The sequence below is a fragment of the Procambarus clarkii genome, chromosome 59 (assembly GCF_040958095.1).
Source record: "Procambarus clarkii isolate CNS0578487 chromosome 59, FALCON_Pclarkii_2.0, whole genome shotgun sequence".
NCBI classification, from domain to species: Eukaryota; Metazoa; Arthropoda; class Malacostraca; order Decapoda; family Cambaridae; genus Procambarus; species Procambarus clarkii.
The window spans coordinates 22,873,733-22,895,488 of record NC_091208.1 but is presented as its reverse complement, the minus strand read 5'-3'; the positions used below and the strand labels follow the sequence as shown (position 1 = coordinate 22,895,488).

Genomic DNA, 21,756 nt, shown 5'->3' with positions numbered 1-21,756 from the left:
AGCACTACCACTCCTACAGGACGCCCCCTTGGATAATGAGGTCACTACCACTTTTACAGGACGTCCTCTGGAAGAGGAGGTGGTGGTCACCAGTACTACCACTCCTGCAGGACGTCCCCTGGAGGTGGTCGAGGTCACTAGCACTACCAGTCCCACAGGACGTCCCCTGGAGGAGGTCACCAACACTGCCACTCCTGCAGGACGTCCCCTGGAGGAGGTCACCAGCACTACCACTCCTACAGGACGTCCTCTGAAGGTCACTAGCACTACCACTCCTACAGGACGTCCCCTGGAAGAAGTCACTACCACTCCTACAGGACGTCCTCTGAAGGTCACCAGCACTACCACTCCTGCAGGACGTCCCCTGGAGGAGGTCACTAGCACTACCACTCCTACAGGACGTCCCCTGGAGGAGGAGGAGGCCTCTGGAGGTGGTCACCAGCACTACCACTCCCACGGGACGTCCCCTGGAGGAGGACACCAGCACTACCAGTTCCACAGGACGTCCCCTGGAGGATGAGTTCACTACCAGTCCCACAGGACGTCCCCTGGAGGAGGTCACTAGCACTACCCCTCCTACAGGATGCCTCTGGAGGCTGAGGATGCCCCTGGAGGTGGTCACCAACACTACCACTCCCACAGGACGTCCCCTGGAGGCGGTAGAGGCCCCTGGAGGTGGTCACCAGCACAAACACTCCACCACCACCGCCGCCGTCAACACACCTGACGAAGCACAACATAAATATTGCCGTGGCCAAGGTAAACAAACTGTGAGTGAAGGGTGGTAGTGTTGGTGTTGTGGTGGAGCAGTGTTGGAGACCACCACACACACACACACACCACACACCACAGACACACACACACACACCCGCCGCACACACACGCACACCGCCCCACACACACACACACACACACACACGGAACTAAGCCACGTCCCCGACACCCACCGAAGATTTTTTTAATTTCCTCACGATTCCCCCACCGTCACTGTTCACTCTGGTCACTGTGCTCATTTTCTATGCACGAGAGTGTTAGGCGTCGGCTGGCGCCTCGGCCATGGCTGAAACTCGTGTTTTCCCTCATATTTTTATCAGTAAAATAATAATCAAGAGACACTCACCCATCCTCTAACGTTCCAGGCCGCTACGGGGCCGCCCTCACCCGCGCACGGCCTCCCCCCCGCCCCGTGCCGCACCCCGCCCACACCCTCATCTATCCTCCCTTATTACACCCACGCCCGCGTCTCCCCGGGGGCGGCTAGGGCGGGCACGGGCAGCGGTAATGGGTGCTCGTGGCGGTGGGGTGGTGGCGAGGGGCGTGGGTGGGGAGCGGGCCAGTCTGTGGGGGGAAACATGAGGGCAGGACACAGCATCTTACAACAAGGTGGCGACTGTTGTGTGACCCATTCAATCCGTGACGTCAGGGCTCCCAGGCCCCGCCCCCCTGGTGCGTGTATGTGTGTGTCGCTGGCTCCTCCTGGGGCCCAGCACCACCGTCTGACCCTCCTTCACACACTCACTTCTGCAGGTTATCAAGCCACCAGCGTCTTAATACCGACTGATGTCAAGTGCGACGTCTCCATTAAGTGTCGCCATAGAGTGACGTCACTGACAAACATGATGCCGATCAGCCGGCAGGAGGGCCCAGGAAGTCGTACGGCAACTGTTTACATTGTGTCTTCCCAGAGTAATGACACGTCTTCGCCTCATTTGAGATTATTAATTGCGGTGATGAGTCGTGATGGACTTGCTCTAGCCGTCTGTGCTTGATGTAGGTCAAACTGAAGTACACTATTCACACGTCAGGCACTGCTGTAGGACGGTGGTAACCTCTCAATGTGTCGTATCTCCAAGACCAATCCTGCTCGGAGAATATAGAGTAAAAGAGCCACATTTGGAGCAGCATGTTGCCGGAGAGCTGTATGGGGCCAGAATGAGAGCCCTAGCATAGAGGATCTAGAAAATTGCAAGTAGAAATGCTAGCTCTCCAAATATCATTTCCTGACAAGAGGCGGAACCCACCAATGGGAAGGCTCGGGGGGCGGGGCCAAACGGTGACGTCACGGAGCGAGCGCGCATGGCCCCTAGTGAGCCGAGCCGAGAAATAGTATCAGTTGAAATTCATCATTTTCCCCTATTTAGTACAGCGTTGAGACGCCCAAGTGGCGAGTGACATCGCGGGTGATGATTTGTACGTCACTTTAACATGGCGTGTAGTGAGTGGCTGGCCTAGAGGAGGAGGTAGAGGGCGTGGATTATAAGGGAGAAAATAAGCCGCAGCAAACCCCGTTCTTCCACCCTCAACTCCACCCACAAATGGAGAAAAACAGCTGACGTGAGCTGTTGCTCGGGCTTATCTTATGAACCTGTTTCGCCCTATGCCATATAACTGTCTCGTCTTGTGATGTATTTGCTTAACAACACTTGTATTGCTTAAAATCGGGTGCTATATGAGGGGGTGTAGTGTGTGGGTGGCCGGGGCGGGGGCGGTCCCGCTCAGACTCGGGTCTCACCTTACACTGTGGAGATGCTCTCTGAGACGCTCTCCCTGGCCTCTTAAGACGCTCTCCCTGGCCTCCTCTTGAGACCTCTCCCTGGCCTCTAAGACGCTCTCCCTGGCCTCAAGACGCTCTCCCTGGCCTCCTCTTGAGACCTCTCCCTGGCCTCTAAGACGCTCTCCCTGGCCTCAAGACGCTCTCCCTGGCCTCCTCTTGAGACCTCTCCCTGGCCTCTAAGACGCTCTCCCTGGCCTCTAAGACCTCTCCCTGGCCTCCTCTAAGACCTCTCCCTGGCCTCCTCTAAGACCTCTCCCTGGCCTCCTCTAAGACCTCTCCCTGGCCTCCTCTAAGACCTCTCCCTGTCCTCCACTAAGACCTCTCTCTGGCCTCCTCTAAGACCTCTCCCTGTCCTCCACTAAGACCTCCAGCAGGAGTTGAGTGGTCCAGGCTGACAGTGGCTGTGGACACACAAGTTGTTAACTAACGCGTATTGCTATAGGCAGCATTGAGTAGTAATATATATGTTAACTCGTGTATGGTAATGATAATCAGGGACCAATAAATTTGTTATCACAAAGCAATAATACAAAGGTAACATTGAAAATAGTCAGTGTGAAGTAGTTGATAGTCGCCACTCAATACAAATTGCAGCTCACATGGTGCCTGAATTATATGCATTTTAGGTCTTAACACTGAAGCTGGAGCATCTTGAAAGTTTTTTAATACAGTTTTTAGGTTCTTGAGAACTGAGTGTGTGTGTATATATATATATATATATATATATATATATATATATATATATATATATATATATATATATATATATATATATATATATATATATATTATTTATTTTTAATTTTTGTAAATATATATTTTATTTTTTTTATTATTTTAACATAACAAAGTCAGTAATTCATGTTTTTAATATAATACGAGAATACGAGTCAAAGTAATGGATATATATATATATATATATATATATATATATATATATATATATATATATATATATATATATATATATATATATATATATATTCGTTATATAAAAAATCTAATTGGTTTATTTAAACTAATATTATTAGATTATTTTAAAAACATGAATTACTGACTTTGTTATGTTAAGTTTGGTCAATGTATTGTAAGTTAGAGGTCTTGCTTGGTGTAGGCCAGGGTCGGTCTTGGGCCGGTCTTACATCAGCTGAGAAGTATGAACGAGAACGTGCTCAGGTTTGGAGAGGCGAGACGTAGGTTCGAATCCTCGTCACGGCCCTTGTGGATTTGTTGAGTGGAGAGGCTGTTCTTAAGTTTGGCTGTGCTACGTCATGGTGTTTTTCTTACGCAGTTTATGGGAACTTGTGGCTTATGACTCAAGATGATGACCAATCCGTCTGTACTTACTCTCACGCTCCAAGCCCATTAAGGCGGGGTACAAGAGCTATAAGCTCTTGGACCCCGCCTTTCTAACCAATCTATTTTTCCTCTTATATCTACTACATATATTTATCTCTAATACACACACACACACGCACACATTTCCAGGAAACAGGCCGTAGCAGTTGTCTAACTCCCAGGTACTTACTACTGCTTGGTGAACAGTGCCATTACGTGAAAGAAACTGCCCATTTGTTTCCGCTTAGGCCGGGGATCGAACCCACAGGACTACGACCCCGAAGCGTTGTCCACTGTAGTGTGTGTGTGTTTGTGTAATTACCTAAGTGTGGCTACAGGACGAGAGCTACGCTCGTGGCGTCCCGTCTTCCCAGTACTCTTTGTCGTATAACGCTTTGAAACCTGTGTATATACTCACCTATTTGTGCCTGCAGGATCGAGCTCTAGTTTTTGGACCCCGCATTTCTAGCCGTTGGCTGTCTAATGCAATGACTCCTGGACTATTTTCCTATCGTACCTGCTTTTAAAGTTATAAATGGTGTTAGTCTCTACGATCTGCTCCTTTAGGTCATTCCATTTACTCACTAACCTTACGCAAAAAGAAAACTTTCTACCATCTCTATGACACATATGTGTCTCAAGCTTATTTCCATCCGTGCCCCCTTGTTCTATTGTTATTCATTGTAAACATTTCCTCTTTCTACCTTGTCAATCCCTCTTAAGTATTTTATACGTCTGTATCATATCTCCCCTCCCCTCTCCCTCCTCCTTTCTAACGTCGTCAGGTTTAGTTCCTTCAGTCTGTCTTCGTACCTCATCCCTCGCATATCTGGGACGAGTCTCGTTGCAAACTTCTGCACCTTTTAGGGCTTCCTTATGTGTTTTTCTTTTAGATGGGGGTTCCACGATGGTGCGGCATACTCTAAGACTGGCTTCACATAGGCCAGTCACATGTACTCACCTAGTTGTGCTTGCGGGGGTTGAGCTCTGGCTCTTTGGTCCCGCCTCAATCAACTGGTGTACAGGTTCCTGAGCCTATTGGGCTCTATCATATCTACATTTGAAACTGTGTATGGAGTCAGCCTCCATACACATCACTGCCTTGTGTGTGTGCGCGCGCGTGCGTGTGCCTGGCAGTGATGTGGAGCTCTCAGTGTGCAGGGAATGAGACGTAGCTCTTCAGGTCCCACCTGGCATATTTAAGTGCGTTCTTATTCACTTGACATTTGAGTTGTGCGTCGCGTTTGCCTTTGGAGGTTGGATGGAGGCGACCTCCACATCCTACGTGTTGACCACACGTACAACCACCACCTTCACGTTCCTTCCATCTCTCGCCAATGTTGACCAGACCACACACTAGAAGTTGAAGGGACGACGACGTTTCGGTCCGTCCTGGACCATTCTCAAGTCGATTGTCTCTCACCAATGTCCTATATTAGCCTGTACTCTCGGTGGAAGAGGCTATCCATGCTTATTTCCCTCAGTATCTTGTATATAACGATCATATTCCTTTTTATCCTTCACTTCTGGAATTGCTAGATGATTTCTGGTAACGTTTCCTCTTAGCTCAGATATCTTAATGGATGTACTAGTCTAGTTGTAATACTGTAGTGGTGAAGATGGTTCTTGTGCCTCGCTAGGTGAGTTCCGGGCCGGTGCCGTGTACTCTGACGCGAATAAAGTAACACTGGCTGTTAAGTGCCATCACAGATTCCTTCTACACCGTTTGAAATGTCATTATTATGCATATATTAGTTTATATTATCAACCCTGCCGGTGTTATCCTGTGTCGCACGGTTTGGTCTATCATGTAGACTGAGTATTTTGTATGCAGTGATCATGTCCAAAGTATTCTTTTCCAGTGTGAGTTTGTGTCGGATTTAATCACGAAAATCGCGATGGGTAATGTGATGGAAATACAGTACATATATATATATATATATATATATATACATATATATATATATATATATATATATATATATATATATATATATATATATATATATATATATATATATGTGTGTGTGTATATCACGAAAATAAACACGTGATTAAGAATGTGACAATGTCAGACCACGGAGGAAAAATGAAACAGGAATTTCCTTAAGTACTTTCGTATATTAAATACATCTTCAGGGTACTTCTGGAGATGTATTTAATATAAGAAAGTACTTAAGGAAATTCCTGTTTCATTTTTCCTCCGTGGTCTGACATATATATATATATATATATATATATATGGCAGGGGATATATATATATATATGGCAGGGGATATATATATGTATATATGGCAGGGGATATATATATATATGAGGAGAGGTTGAATGGCCCCAAGACAGCTATAACCCACTGTAGGACCCCTCAGAGGATACGATGCCAGGCAGCTAGGGGGTCGCCCTATACCAACATCACTGCTACCATCACCACTGAACTTTAAGGTTACCTTCCCGTATGTTCGTATGTATGCATTTATATATAGTATGTATGAACGTGTGTGTGTGGCCTATTGAGGAGCACAGAGATAAAGGTGAAAAATCAGCTGTGAATGTAGTGGAGAGTGAGTCGACCACTTTCACTGTTGAGACTATGTTGGTACTAATGTCAGCAGTGTACCTCCTGACCCCACACTCTCCCTCCCTCCCTCACTCACTCTCACTCTTTCCATCACCACCAGCTGGGAGTGGAGTACCACACCATCTGAGGAAATGGGTACCACAACAGCTGGGGCTGAGATACCAGCTGGGGCTGGGGTACCAGAATAGCTGGGGCTGGGGTACCACAGTAGCCGGGGCTGTGGTACCAGCTGGGGCTAGGGTACTGCAGCAGCTGGGGCTGGGATACCACAACAGCTGGGGCTAAGGTACCACAGCAGCTGGGGATAGTGTACCACAGTAGCTGGGGCTGGGGTACTACATCAACTGGGGCTGGGGTAGCCCAGGAGCTGGGGGTGAGATAGGGAGCAGTGAGGGTATAGGGCCGGCCACTAAGGGGCCCAGCACAGTGAGGGCCTTGTAGTGTGCACTTCTCATAGTGGTGCCGGAGGTGGGGGCGGGGGAGGGCCTTGGTCAGTGTCCTGCCCTCCTTGGCTCTCAGCGTCTTCTGCCCCTCCTCCTCCGCCCCTCCTCTGCTCCTCCTCCTCTCCTCCTGTGCCCCACCTCCTCTCCTCCTCCTTAGTCCTTCCTCCGCTCCTCCTTCCCTCCCACTGCCCACAAGGTCATCCTTATCTTTAATTCAAATTAGCATCAAATTCTCTCTCTCTTTCTATCACGCACACTCTTTCACTCTCTCTCTCTCTCTCTCTCTCTCTCTCTCTCTCTCTCTCTCTCTCTCTCTCTCTCTCTCTCTCTCTCTCTCTCTCTCTCTCTCTCTCTCTCTCTCTCTGTCTTTCTTTCTTTCTTTCTTTCTTTCTCTCTCTCTCTCTCTCTCTCTCTCTCTCTCTCTCTCTCTCTCTCTCTCTCTCTCTCTCTCTCTCTCTCTCTCTCTCTCTCTCTCTCTCTCTCTCTCTCTCTCTCTCTCTTTCTTTCTTTCACTCTCTCTCTCTCTCTCTCTCTCTCTCTCTCTCTCTCTCTCTCTCTCTCTCTCTCTCTCTCTCTCTCTCTCTCTCTCTCTCTCTCTCTTTCTTTCTTTCTTTCTTTCTCTCTCTCTCTCTCTCTCTCTCTCTCTCTCTCTCTCTCTCTCTCTCTCTCTCTCTCTCTCTCTCTCTCTCTCTCTCTCTCTCTCTCTCTCTCTCTCTCTCTCGAAGGTAGAAGGTGGTGAAGGCCAAGACTGTGGGTAGTTACTAAGCGTTATGTCCACCCACTTGGACTGGACGGTTGAGTGACGATCTCACTTCTTGGAGATCGGCGTTCAATCCCCGACCCTCCAAGTGGGTGATGGCTGAACACCATTCCTTTCATCCGTCCCACCCCCTAATCTTTATCCTCGCACACACAAAGTGATGTGGTGGAGGCTGACTCCATACACAGTTTCAAATGTACATATGATAGAGCCCAATAGGCTCAGGAACCTGTACACCAGTTGATTGGCCGTTGAGAGGCGGGACCAAAGAGCCAAAGCTCAACCCCCATAAGCACAACTAGGTGAGTACAACTGACTATATTGCACTTGGAATGGATAAGGATTAGGGATGGGACGGAGGGTGGGAAGGAATGGTGCCCCAACCACTTGGACGGTCGGGGATTGAACGCTGACCTGCAAGAAACGAGACCGTCACTCTACCGTCCAGCCCAAATGGTTGAGTGTGAATTAGCTCAGAACATTAAACAACCAATGGTTAGAAAGGCGGGGTCCAAGAGCTAAGAGCTCGATCGTGTCGGCACAAATAGTAAAAATAATATATACCGAGGGGAAGTGATGGCAGAGAATATATTAAAGGTTACTTATAAAGGTCTCCAGATAAATTATAGGGGTAAGTTATCACGGGAGATTATACGTATGAATTATAGAGGGCGCTGAGCGGGTGGTAGACTGGTGGACAGTCATACAGGCTCACAGTACTGAGTACTGTGCAGTACTGGCTCACAGTACTGAGTACTGTACTGTACAGTACTCAGTATTGTACGGTACTGACTCACAGTACTGAGTAACCAGCGGGTATGGTGGTGTGGTGGTGTATTCACCTAGTTGTGCTTACGGGGGTTGAGCTCTGCTCTTTCGGCCCGCCTCTCAACTGTCAATCAACTATTACTAACTATTCCCCCCCCCACACACACACACACCCAAGGAAGCAGCCCGTAACAGCTGTCTATCTCCCAGCCATCTATTTACTGCTAGGTAACGGGGGAATCAGGGTGAAAGAAACTGCCCATTTGTTTCCGCCATCGCCGGGGATCGATCCCCGGGTCATATGACTACGAATCCAGAGCGCTGGCCACTCAGCCACAGGCACCCTTATGTGTTGGTAGTGTGACGCGACTAATAATCACGGGCCAGGGTTTGTGACTGGCCTTGTATGAGGACAGTTACTGGAGTACGTAGATAATTCCGGACTAAACAGTTGGGCAGAGGGGGAGCAGTAATGGCCAGTCAATATGGAGCAAGGAAGTCTAGGTGTAAGATGAATATTTAATTATAAATATTTGGAGAGCTGATTTTCTTCCTCTACACCTTCCCTCTTAATTCTTCCTCCACACCTTCCCTCTTAATTCTCCCTCTGCATCTTCCCTCTTAATTCTCCCTCTACACCTTCCCTCTTAATTCTTCCTCTACACCTTCCCTCTTAATTCTTCCTCTACACCTTCCCTCTTAATTCTCCCTCTACACCTTCCCTCTTAATTCTTCCTCTACACCTTCCCTCTTAATTCTCCCTCTGCACCTTCCCTCTTAATTCTTCCTCTACACCTTCCCTCTTAATTCTCCCTCTGCACCTTCCCTCTTAATTCTTCCTCTACACCTTCCCTCTTAATTCTTCCTCTGCACCTTCCCTCTTAATTCTTCCTCTACACCTTCCCTCTTAATTCTCCCTCTGCACCTTCCCTCTTAATTCTTCCTCTACACCTTCCCTCTTAATTCTTCCTCTACACCTTCCCTCTTAATTCTCCCTCTGCACCTTCCCTCTTAATTCTTCCTCTACACCTTCCCTCTTAATTCTCCCTCTGCACCTTCCCTCTTAATTCTTCCTCTACACCTTCCCTCTTAATTCTTCCTCTGCACCTTCCCTCTTAATTCTTCCTCTACACCTTCCCTCTTAATTCTCCCTCTGCACCTTCCCTCTTAATTCTTCCTCTACACCTTCCCTCTTAATTCTTCCACTGCACCTTCCCTCTTAATTCTTCCTCTACACCTTCCCTCTTAATTCTTCCTCTACACCTTCCCTCTTAATTCTTCCTCTACACCTTCCCTCTTAATTCTCCCTCTGCCTAGAACCTCTCACTATATAATGTCTTCCTCTTTTTTCCTTCTTTCTCCCTCTTTCTCCTCCAACTCTTCCTCTTGACATCTCTCATACCACCCTTGTATAACTCAAGGTTAAAAAGTTGTCTGAATCATTTATAATTCTCATTGTCTGGGACAGGAAGCCTGTGTATACCTAAGGTTACTCATGTGCCACCATCTCTAGTAGTCTCCGCGAGGACAGGAAGCCGGCAGTTTGTCAAAGGTCCTCCCATTTGTCTTTATAATTTTATCCACCTGGATTTTTAATTACAGCAATGTTTTAGTATTTACTGCTTCGACGGGTAAGCGGTTCCATTTGTTCATTACCCTATAGGTGAAAAAAACCCAGTCTGTCTTCCCTACATTGTGGCTTGAGGTTGAAGCTATGTAACTCCTTGTGTGTGTTAAATTTGACCTTTTAAAGAAGTGTTCTGGATCAGTATTCTCAAAGTTGTTCAGTATTATAAGTTTCGATGGGATGAGCTTTAGTAATGGCTGGTTTGTAGTGTTATTACTAGTTAGTTCTGTGGTCCACTTAGTTCTGGCACTGTTCTTAACGCTCGGTGTGGAACTTTCTCCAAAGCAGATATTTCCTTCTGAATATGACTTGTAGAATTACTTGTTTAAAATACAGATATAAAAAATCTTCAGCCACACTGCCATGGGAAGGGAAGGGGGACCTTTAAATTTAGATTTTTTATTCAGGTAAAGGTATATAAATAGAAAATGAATTACAAACATAATGTTGGATTTATAGATAGAGCTAGTACATGCAATAAATAAAGCCACTAATACCCACAGCATTTCAGGCAAAGTCGTCGGCTTCCTGTCCCCATGGAGGGGGGATAGTATGGCCCCTCAGGTAACTTTGAGTTGTGAGACGTGGACTCCCTGTCCCAGCTTCCCCCCCCCAGAGTTTAGCTTCCCATTTTTTGGGAGAGGAAGGAAAAGTGTATGAGGCGGTCCCTATATAACCTTCCTGACGCGGCCAGTGGTCCCCTGTGTGTGTGTGGTGTTCCTGGCCAGTAACTGGATGGGTAACCACCTACGGTCCGTCTAATTACCACAAGCTTCACAAAGCTTCCTGGCAATACGTTAGTAATGAATAAATATGATATATTTACTCATTATAATGTTGGTGCTGAATGTACAACACGAAAAAACATAATTTTAATCTGAAAAAGTATCTGTTTATAAAGAAATTAGACGAAAATAAAGAGCTGGTGACGCCAAATCAAGTCGACGAGCCAAGCGTCGGTTAGGTTAGGTTAGGTTAGGTCAACCTAACCTAACATATAATATTTATTCATTACTAATGTATTGCCAGGAAGCTTTGTGTAGCTTGTGGTAATTAGACGGACCCACCACCTACTCACACCCTTAATTAATCCCGCTTTTCCTATATCCACTCCCCCCCGCAGTCCACCTAGCAGTAAACAGGCACCCAGGAGTTAGTCAACTTGTTTACTTGTTTACGGGGCTATTCATGCCTGTGCCACCTCTTGGCTGGCTTGATCTTCATCAATCAATCAATCAGCTTGTTGTGGGGTTGTATCCTCGGGGGGGGGGGGAGGAGGACCTCGATATAAGCTTAACATGTACTGTATGTATATACAGTCTGCCTGTCCCCCGACACAGTGAATTATTATTATATATATATTAGACTTTGTATAAGACTGGAGTAATAGGCTTGGAATAAGTTTACATTGAAATATTAGACTTGGTATAAGTTTACATTGAAGTATTAGACTTCATATAAGTTTACTTTAAGACTGAATGTGAGAATGGTTGTCTTCTGTGTATTATTGCAGGCCGGCCAATCTCTGAGAAGGTGCAGCACTTTCTCAAGATTTCACTTTAATTACTGTAATTTTCATCACATTTCATCGCAGAATTGTTTTATTAATGAAGTCTTAAATAACCTCAGAAGCACTGGTACTGTATTTCATAACAAACTCTTGACAAATTTAAGAATTGTGAAGATTTGTGAATTTGTCGGAAATGAAGAGGGGACCATAGATATATCGCAGCGCTTTCTTAAGATTACTGCGAGAAGTCTCTGAATAACAGCCACAGTCGTAATTGGATACAGAATAATGTATCCGGATTTGTAGAATAATAATTTTTATCCTTTATCCAGAGGGCTTAGGGACTAAGAGCTGAGACACACTTGAACCTGCTACACCAAATGTCTTTTAATAATAATAATAATAATAATATATTTTATTTAGGAAAAGTACATACATAGATGCAATGTTACAAACATTCTGATTGATTTATAGATAGAGCTAGTACGTACAATACCTAAAGCCACTAGTATGTACAATGTTTCGGTTTCTTGCTCTATATAGCCTGACTGTTCTAATGTCTTCCTGTATATAGTTTGACAACACCTAATGTTTTGCGCTATATAGTTTGACAACACCTAATTTATTAACTAAACAGAAGTTAGCCTAATCTATAAATGCCCAGTAAAAATAATCTTGAATTAGTAACTAAAGTTTTACACTCACAATGAGTATATATATTAAGTGTATTGCTCTTTAACCTATATGTCATTAGCACTCTTTACAAAATACTGTATTTATATACATACATGTTAAATGTACTATAGTCATGCTCCATGTAATATTTTTTTTAATAAACTATTACCATTATTATAATGTACAATTATATATTATTATTATAATAAAATAATTATATATTGTTCATATTATGAACTGATTGGTTGAATTTTTTGTTTTTTCATAAATCTGTAGGCATTTTACATTTGTAATTGTTTTCATCAAGAACTTAGATTTTTTTTGTTTTTAGTGTGGATTACATGTGCCATAAGCTATACCTTTAACCCTTAAACAATGGTGCTATTTAAAGATACTGTACAGTACTGTATTACACACAGAAATCATGATAATGTGATACATAGATGAACAAATCCACAAGGGTTTGTTCACTGATGCATCACGTTATTGTGATTTCTGTGTGTATTGAAGTAAGGGTGAAGAGGTAGAACAGCCTATTGACATAGCTCGAGTGCAGGGGGGAGTTGTGTAAAACCCTGGTTTGTGTCTCGGAGAGGCTGCAGGATCCAGTAAGTTCAGTAGAACTTCAGTTTCAACTCTTTTTGACCATGTCGTAGCTCAGTCGATTAAGGCAGCGTCTGGGATGATCTCGGACGTAGGTTCGAATCCTCGTCACGGCCCTTGTGGATTTGTTTATACAGTATTGTACTTCATTGCACATTCTCCTGTTATTTACATATGATAATCATCAACTGGGCAAAACTGTTGTAATTTTTTATTTATCTGTGTATATTTTCCCCTTTAAACATATCTTTTCATTCCTTCATTTGATTCTACCATTATTCCACAGGCTACTAGCATCGTTACACTTTTTATATGAAGAATGGCTGTCGTATATGTTGATGAGAAGAGTGCCATTATAGACCATGAGTCCTGGATAATGGAATTAATCAGGAAGCACAAATTTAACCTCCGAGAAGATGAACCTTCCAAATATATCAGAATAAAGTTTCAAGATTTATTTGATCTTCGAACACCATATTTGATGGTAATATAAATACAGTATTCATTTTGTTACATTCATAATGCTAATTTGTCTAATAGGTGAATATATATATATATATCTTGCAATAATGATTAAAATATTTTTGTTTAATCCTCAAAATGTGCATTTCTCTCAGCCCTGGTCGTCACTATTAGGGGGTCTGATATTGACTATTGTGTGTTTGTTTCAAATGCTTGTATGCACATTACAGTGGGACCTCGATTTACGATGGTAATCCGTTTCCAGAGATGTATAGTAAGTCGAAGCAATTTTCCCCATAAGAAATAAAGGGAATTGAATTAATCCGTTCCACATCTGCAAAAATATTAACTTAAAAATACATTTTATACTGAATACAATTTTTTTCTCTAACTACAATACAGTACATATGTTTATCTTACCTTTATGGTGGACTCTTGATGGTGTATGGAAGATGGTGATGAGGAGGAGGAGGAGAGGTGTTACTGTTTGGAAGGGGAGTCCCCTTCCATTATAACATCAGGCAGTGATGGGGTACACTCTCTCCTATGTTTTGCCTGCATACCACTAGGACCTGGTTGTGGTTCACTGCTTATTTGTCTCTAAAAATTTGTCTACCGACACTTGTTTTTCCCTTCATTTTAACATTTGTCTGTAGTGATGCATCACAGTGTCATTGAAAAGGTTAAGGCAACGGCCTACTTCAGCTTGCTCTGGGCGAGTCGTTTCAACAAAAGTATGCATTTCTTCCCACAGTCAACACCAATTCCTAATTGTTGAGGAAGGGACATTCTGTGTTGCCTCCTCCTTCCCAGAAGAAATTTGCTCAGCTGCCTCTATGTCCATCCTCACATGTGTTTTCATATGTTGAACCTTACCACTGACTTTCTTGGAACCCATGGGACCCATTCCAAAAAAATTGAATTTCTTATAAGCGTGATTGTCAGTAAGCGAGCGGCTCTAGTAAATTGAGGCAGGACGGCCAGCACGACCATGAACCATGCGCTCGGTTGACCCGAACGTGTATCAACGAATATGTTAGTCGACGACACTATCGTAAGTCGAGTCGCATTTTCCAATCAAATTTATATCGTAACTCGAAATTGTCGTAAGTCAGGGCAATCGTAGGTCGAGGTGCCATTGTATTTCCAATTCAACATGTGCATGATTCTTGAGGATGGTTTGCAGAATGATCCCTGTCGTGCAATTGAGTAGTGATATGACTGCATCACTTTCAGTCAATGCATTGTGGTGCACTACACAACATGGCATCCTACTGTATACTGAACTGACTGCTGCATAATAGTTTTCCTTGCTCTTGGTACTTTGCAAGCACCATGTTATACTACTATCTATTTTACACGCTGTTTCTGTGCTTTCAGTTAATGCTATGCCCCATAGTGCTCATGTTTGTAAAAACTGCCCACTTTGCAAATGTTGTTACAGTAATGTGGCTACAGATAAGATGACAAAACCTTACAACAGAAAATAAAGAAATGGAAACATCTCCGTCCGTCCTGGACTATTAACAAGTCATGTGGTCTAAGACGGACAGAAATGTTACACAGTAATTGCTTGCTTTGAGCCTCTGCTTTTGGTGACATATTCATATCTATGGTACAATGACATTAAAATTAAAAACTGTAGGAATTACAAAATAACAAAAATGGGGAAACAGATTACCTCACATGGAGGTGTGGTTGTCATTTCTAGGGGTACAATTTTGTCTGAAGTTTGCAGATGATAATTCAAAGCACTTTCAATTTATCTGCACAATATTGCTAATTTGGCTTTTTCCTTTAGGATGGTCAAGCAGAGAAAGTAGCCAGAGAACTGGAAGGGGATGGTGACCCCCCTACACAACCAGCAAAGAAAAAGAAAAAGAAAGGTATTGTATTTATTTATTTACATTTTTCCTCATATTTTTGTGTCATATCCATCATGTAAACCATTAGTGGGCCAGCCAGAGGCTTAGGGCCCGCGCAGGAATATCCCTGCAAAAAAAAAAAAAAAAAAAAAAAAATCATGTAAAGCGTGATGACACTTTAGGAAACTTATGTCCGTTTCTGTGAAATGAAATGGTTTTTTCTTTAACTTGTGCATGTACTATACGGTACTGTATTTATTTGTTATATCTGCGTGTGTACACTTTATATTTGTTCATGTACATGTACCATACTTGTGTCTGTACACGTATAACAGTTAATATACATATGCTATGCAGTATTTGGCCTAGCTAGTATTTCCATGTGTGTTTATGTACCGTACAATCTTGCTACATAACACTGTGGTTCATTTAGACCCCCTACAAACCATAATCTCAGCACTCAAGATATGTCATAAGTTGGGTACTTCCAGGCTCTATTGCCAGAGACAACATGCAGAAAAATAAGAAATGTGTGCAGCATCAAAGTATTCCAGCTGATATTTGATGAAATTCTGTATAACGTATTTATTCTATTTTTAATTTGTTAGTAGCACAGTACAGTATAACCAAAACAAATATAAGTACACTACAGTATATTTACTTGACATTGCATTCTCTTGAGGACCATCTGATGCTAATACAGTATTCCTATGCAGGCGATGAGTCACAATAACGTGGCTAAATTATGTTGACCAGACCACACACTAGAAGGTGAAGGGACGATGACGTTTCGGTCCGTCCTGGACCATTTTCAAGTCGATCCTCAAAATGGTCCAGGACAGACCGAAACGTCGTCGTCCCTTCACCTTCTAGTGTGTGGTCTGGTCAACATAATATTCCTATACTCTGGCATTACTGTACTACAGTATATTTATACATTTCAGAACATGGGAGTCAAAATGAGGAAGAGTGCGAGGCAGAAGTGAATCACATCATGGAAGTGTTTACGTCGCTTCAGTTAAGATTGGAGTTCAAATGCAAGTTTCAGTTTGTACCAAAAGCTGATGATTACAGAAGCAACAATAAACAACTAAGAGATCTGAGGAAAAGGTAGCAGTAAAGTCTTGGCTTATACCACATGCAGTACTGTACAGTACATACTTGCATTTCTTTATCAAAATGTAAATTTTTGTATTAAATTATGGGACAATCTTAGCACTTTCATCAGTCAAAAGTTAACTGCAGATTTATACAAACTGAGATGATTCGGCTCACTAATTACAGTAGTTTGCTATATCCAGCAATGTAGAGCAATTGTTGTTTGTAATTTTTGCTAAATTTATTTTGATTAAATTGATAGAACACGAGTTTGTATATAGGTAATATATTGATAACAATAAAATTACAGTTCCAGTAGTTAAATTAATAATTTAACCCCTGCACTGTGCACCTAGTTTTAGCCAAAACTTCTTAGTGCATTTGTCAAGAACATATTTTTTGTTGTTTTTATAAATATTCAGGTAAAGTTAATGTCAAAATGTTTCCAAACTCAACTATTTCCATTTCAAAACACAAATAGTAATGAAAACCATAAAAATCATTAAAATATAGCCTAGTTAAAAAAAAAAGGCACAACTCTCAGAGCGCCTAAAGGCCCTTTGCGCAGTGCAATGGTTAATAGATTTACTTACCTTTTCCCGAGACAGTTAGTTATACCAATTAAGAAGGTAAAGTTCTTATCTGGGTGATCATTGGTCTCTGAACTTATTGTTTTAAAAATCTAAATTTCGTGCTTTGTCCAGTAAAATGGCACTAAAAAATTACCATATAATCTGCATATATTCCATAAGTACATACTATATGTTAATATGGTAAGTATCCTCAAATAAACTTAATGTATTGGGAAAATATTTGTCATCCAAATTTATGACATCTAGGTGTAGTTTCATACATGTGATTTTTGTATGAAAATGTATGCCTGTGTGTTCCATCATTTGCACTACAGTAATGCAAATACCTGTACTGTACATTAATTTGGGTAAAAAATAGCAAAGATCTTATCACCATCCCATTCATGCGGAAATATACTGCAGTACATACCATATATTTCCGTGTAAAATGTATGAAAATGTTAATACAGTAGTGATAATTTTAGCATTCATTTTAATTTCAACTTCGTTTTGTAATTGAAATATGTTGTAGATTTACAGAAGTCTCCATCACAAAACTGCCACAGTTGGACAACTATTATGGTGGTAGTGAATTTGATGGGCATGTGGTGAATGGCATCAAGTATATGCTGCCTCCAGGGGTTCGATACGTGAGTGACGACGTTGCTGCTATTAAGTCACACTTATCAAAAGCCAAATTTGACTTGGTTGTAATGGATCCACCTTGGCAAAATAAATACGTAAGACGACGAACTCAGAACCATGGAATTCATCATGGGTAAGACTAGTTTTTATAATGCAATTGCCTTTTGTACATGTACATGTATAACTTTGCCTTTGCCTTTTTTTATTTAGTAAACAGATGTATATCCTCTATTTAAAACAATTTGTATGTTATTGAAAAAGAGTATCAATTAATTATTAAAAGGAATAGATTTTTCTGTGGATGAGATAATCGCCATGTTTAAGCAAAAAATCCGACTCGGATTAACTTGCCATTTATATATAATTTCCACACAGAATTAAACATCTCATCTCGGGTGTGGATGGCAGTGTTGCTGGGGCACCCATCCCTCTTGCAGGTGCTTGTGCTCCAGATCAGTTTGAAACTGGTGCTTCTGTGTGTGTGTAATTACCTAAGTGTAGTTACAGGATGAGAGCTACGCTCATGGTGTCCCGTCTTCCCAGTACTCTGTCATATAACGCTTTTAAACTACAGTACAAGTTACAGGAAAGATGAACAAGTTACACAAATGGTTGCAATATTCAATATAATATAGTCCTATGGTTATAGACTACACACTGCCAAAACTTTGTCCAAAAGCTAGCAGAAAACGTCAGTTTTTTCCAGGGGTGGGGGGGGGGTTGGAGCCCTGGTCACAGTCGCAATCAGTGTCACCAGACTGCACCAGGCCTCGGAAAAGAAACCCCTCTCTTCCTTGTCCCCAAACTCTCTTAAACCTTTACTTTCTTTTCTTACCTCCTACCTAGTTTATAGGCCTCACAATACAGTATATTGCTTCCTCTCTACACATCCTTGGTGATATTTAGCGCCCTCTGATTATTCCGCACATTTGATGGTGCTACATAGCCTTCCCGATTTGGTGCCTTCTTTTGATAATTACTTACTTACTTCCTCTCTACACAAGGCCTGGAAACAGATGTTTATTGCCCTGCCTTATGGGTTTTAACTACCACCAACATAAACACTATGCTGCCACACACCTCCTATTAAAAAATACTCCTGTATCAAAGCACTCTAAATTGCATTAAAATGAAATAGCTGTAATTACAGAACTCAAGCTTATAGTGTTAGTGCAACATGCATCCAAGTTGCTATGAACATACCATTTCATTTTAACTGTGAGGTATAATGATGAGTAGTTTTAAATATGCCTTTCTTTTTTAGTGATTAGCTTATCAGTGTTTTGAAAATTTCAGAACCTTTGCCTCACCTGTCTTTAGGTACTGTACATTTAAAATTATTTTGAGACTAGGAACGAGTAAATTTTCTATAGGTTTTATTTATGCAGCTAATCCATCAAAAATGCGCTGCCTTTACTATTCTCTCACTTTTTATTAAGAATTGGCAAAGAGTATATTACATTTTATATAGAAATACAGTTGCAGAACTTTATGTACACTCACCATTACCTCAATATTACTTCAGCCAAGGAATAACTTTAATAAACTTTTTCCCTAGATACAGCATGATGACTGTGCGAGAAATAGTCGAGCATCCAGTAGGTGATCTTCTGCACGATGGAGCTCTTCTGGTCATCTGGTGCACCAACAATAGTTCTCTTATACAAGAACTCGTCCAAGCACTGTGTGTCTGGGATGTGCAACTTGTTGCAACATGGTATTGGCTTAAGGCAGGTTTTATTGTTTATGTGAAAATTAAGACGTGAGTTTTAAACTCTATTTTTTTTATAATTTTTTTGGATTCTCTACAGTATTCTCCATTGACTCCACAGATAACTAAAGCTGGAGAACTCATTACACCACTCAAAGGAGCAGGTCACGGCAAACGTCCGTATGAACGTGTTTTGCTGGCTAGGAAGATTAGCCCTGGGATAGTTTTTAAAGATATTCCAGATGGTTTGGTATTTTGTAGCGTTCCATGTGGGATACATTCACACAAGCCCCCTCTTGAAGGTAAGACATATTGTAAACTGAGTGCAGTAGTGTTATTGAACAATATTAATAATTTGAAAGATAGTGTACACAAAGGATCACATTTCAATGGTACTTAGTAGGTACTGTATTTTATAATGCCACAAATTATGCAGTGATAAAGTGGTCTCTCAAATCACACAACATTTTAAAGCTTGATTCTCATGCTGATTTTAAATCTTTGCTCACCCCTGCCTTGGCTTCCTTTGTAATTCAGTCAGCCAGCTTATTTTGGATTAGCTGCTCATAGGCCTATAGAGCTTTGAGATATATACAAGAGTTGTTACATTCTTGTACAGCCACTAGTACGCGTAGCGTTTCGGGCAAGTCCTTAATCCTATCGTCCCTGGAATACGATCCCCTGCCGCGAAGAATCGTTTTTTCATCCATGTACACATTTTACTGTTGCGTTAAACAGAGGCTACAGTTAAGGAATTGCGCCCAGTAAATCCTCCCCGGCCAGGATACGAACCCATGACATAGCGCTCGCGGAACGCCAGGCGAGTGTCTTACCACTACACCACGGAGACTGCTTTTATTTTTTTTTATTTTGCAGCTATTACAATTCCAACTGATTTGGTTACCTCCTGCAGGAACTTGGGATGCTCCCACTTGAAATATTTAGCCATTGTTTTGGCAATATTTTTTATATTTGCTGGTAGGTGGTGGTAGTTTTCCACACTTAGGGGCTGTTTTTGGAGCGCTGTGTTTGACAATTTGAACTCTTGGGGCCATTTTGCTTTCTTCCCACTCTGCATAAATAAGTTTTCATAGTAAATCAATCTATGCACAAAGAAATCATATTAACACTGTATCAATGAGAAAATCATCTTGGGAGTACCCAGAGCATAGGTTCAAATCACCCTCGTGGCTTTTACCGATTTCTCAATTCATTCAATTTATGGTCATATGCAATGGTTTGCGTGATAGATTTATTCTTTAGCAATTCAGTATTGTAAACTCACTTCCTTAGGCAAAACATTTAATTTTAGCTTAGTGTATTCTTTGTATACACTACCCAGTTCAAATGAACTTTTCCAATTTCATTGTTTTTATTGATCGTGACCTTTAGTATGAGTGCAAAAATTTTATGAGAAAATGAGGGGGGGGGGGGGATGTTGTAGATCAGAGAACTTGAAAAAGTTAAAAAAATAATAATAGCCTCCAGGATTAACATTTGCTGTGGCCACACCTGAATGGAGATACCGAGGGAAAGTAAGGCATCATGTGCATGGGTAGAACACGTGATGCTTTAAGTGTCATATTTTCTGGATTATCCATGTCTTAAAGTAACCGCAAGGTCTTTGTGTAATGACACTGGTTTTTAATTTGTACATCACATTTGACTGCCTGTGTTCCAAGTAATTACAAACCAGAAAGTGTTGGTACCCTAAAGTCTGTATGATAACCTGCTATCCTGTTTTTTGTTGTTAGTATACTCAGGTTTATTGTAATTTATATACAGCAATATGTTGGTCTATACCGAGAGGTAAGCTACCTAACATTTACTAACTTATCTGGATGGTAGTGCAAGTTGAATTTAATGAAAATACATTAATGGTAGAAATAAGGATGAAACTCCTTATTTGAATGAAAGATGAAGTAAATGATTGCTTACCACCAACACGGCACATGCATTAGCTCCTTTCTTTACAGTTCTTTCCACTGTACTTGTTCTTATTAACAAAAGGCCAGAAGGTTTAGCAATTCAGTATTGTAAACTCACTTCCTTATACAAAACATTTATTTTCAGCTTTCATATACTGTACAAATGTTTCTTCTTTTCTATACATTGCATTTAATATTGCATTATCCAACAGAACTTCTGAAAGAATACATAGCAGAGCAGGCTCGATGTTTGGAGTTGTTTGCACGAAGCCTAATACCTGGGTGGACATCGTATGGCCTTGAAGTACTGCGTTTACAGCATTCATTTCTTTATGAGGATTCAGATAAAGATGGATGAAATGTTTGATTTTTCTCAATGTTGTGTAGTCATTTTTATTTGATAAATCATTTCAAACAAATCAGTCTATTGTTGATATAATGTACACCCCTCTTAATAAATAAATTAAAATGAAAGCAGCCTTTCCATCAACTACAATAATTATTTAATGTGTTTAAATTTTAAACATTATTTGCATCAAAGTTATGCATAAATAGATGGTCCACTGAAATTAATTCTACTCGTATCTAACAACTAAGCAGCCTTAAGATGAACCATGAA

The 21,756-nt window shown here is 41.7% G+C and overlaps 2 protein-coding genes across 13 annotated transcripts in view; one reads left to right on the top strand and one right to left on the bottom strand.

The window, feature by feature from the left end:
• The window catches only part of LOC123768251 (uncharacterized), a 65,479-nt gene extending 63,899 nt beyond the window's left edge, over nucleotides 1-1,580 (bottom strand). For 3 of the 7 annotated variants that reach the window (XM_069307008.1, XM_069307009.1, XM_069307019.1), the window contains exon 1: nucleotides 1,121-1,547. The gene's annotated coding sequence lies outside the window, so the exon portion shown is untranslated. Of the gene's footprint in view, nucleotides 1-947 lie in introns of all 7 variants that reach the window. The other 4 variants (XM_069307016.1, XM_069307011.1, XM_069307021.1 and 1 more) reach the window with 4 other exon arrangements.
• Mettl4 (Methyltransferase like 4) overlaps nucleotides 1-21,611 on the top strand; it is a 22,404-nt gene extending 793 nt beyond the window's left edge. Inside the window, exons 1-9 of one of the 6 annotated variants that reach the window (XM_069307029.1) lie at nucleotides 1-256; nucleotides 332-759; nucleotides 13,143-13,340; nucleotides 15,120-15,204; nucleotides 16,128-16,293; nucleotides 17,386-17,631; nucleotides 19,057-19,228; nucleotides 19,331-19,511; nucleotides 21,350-21,611. The exon at nucleotides 1-256 is cut by the window's left edge and continues 793 nt beyond it. In XM_069307029.1, the coding sequence (XP_069163130.1) occupies nucleotides 13,176-13,340; nucleotides 15,120-15,204; nucleotides 16,128-16,293; nucleotides 17,386-17,631; nucleotides 19,057-19,228; nucleotides 19,331-19,511; nucleotides 21,350-21,495 (1,161 nt within the window). In that variant the 5' untranslated portion in view covers nucleotides 1-256; nucleotides 332-759; nucleotides 13,143-13,175 and the 3' untranslated portion in view covers nucleotides 21,496-21,611. The other 5 variants (XM_045758504.2, XM_045758506.2, XM_045758505.2 and 2 more) reach the window with 5 other exon arrangements.
• The last annotated feature ends 145 nt before the right edge of the window (nucleotides 21,612-21,756 follow it).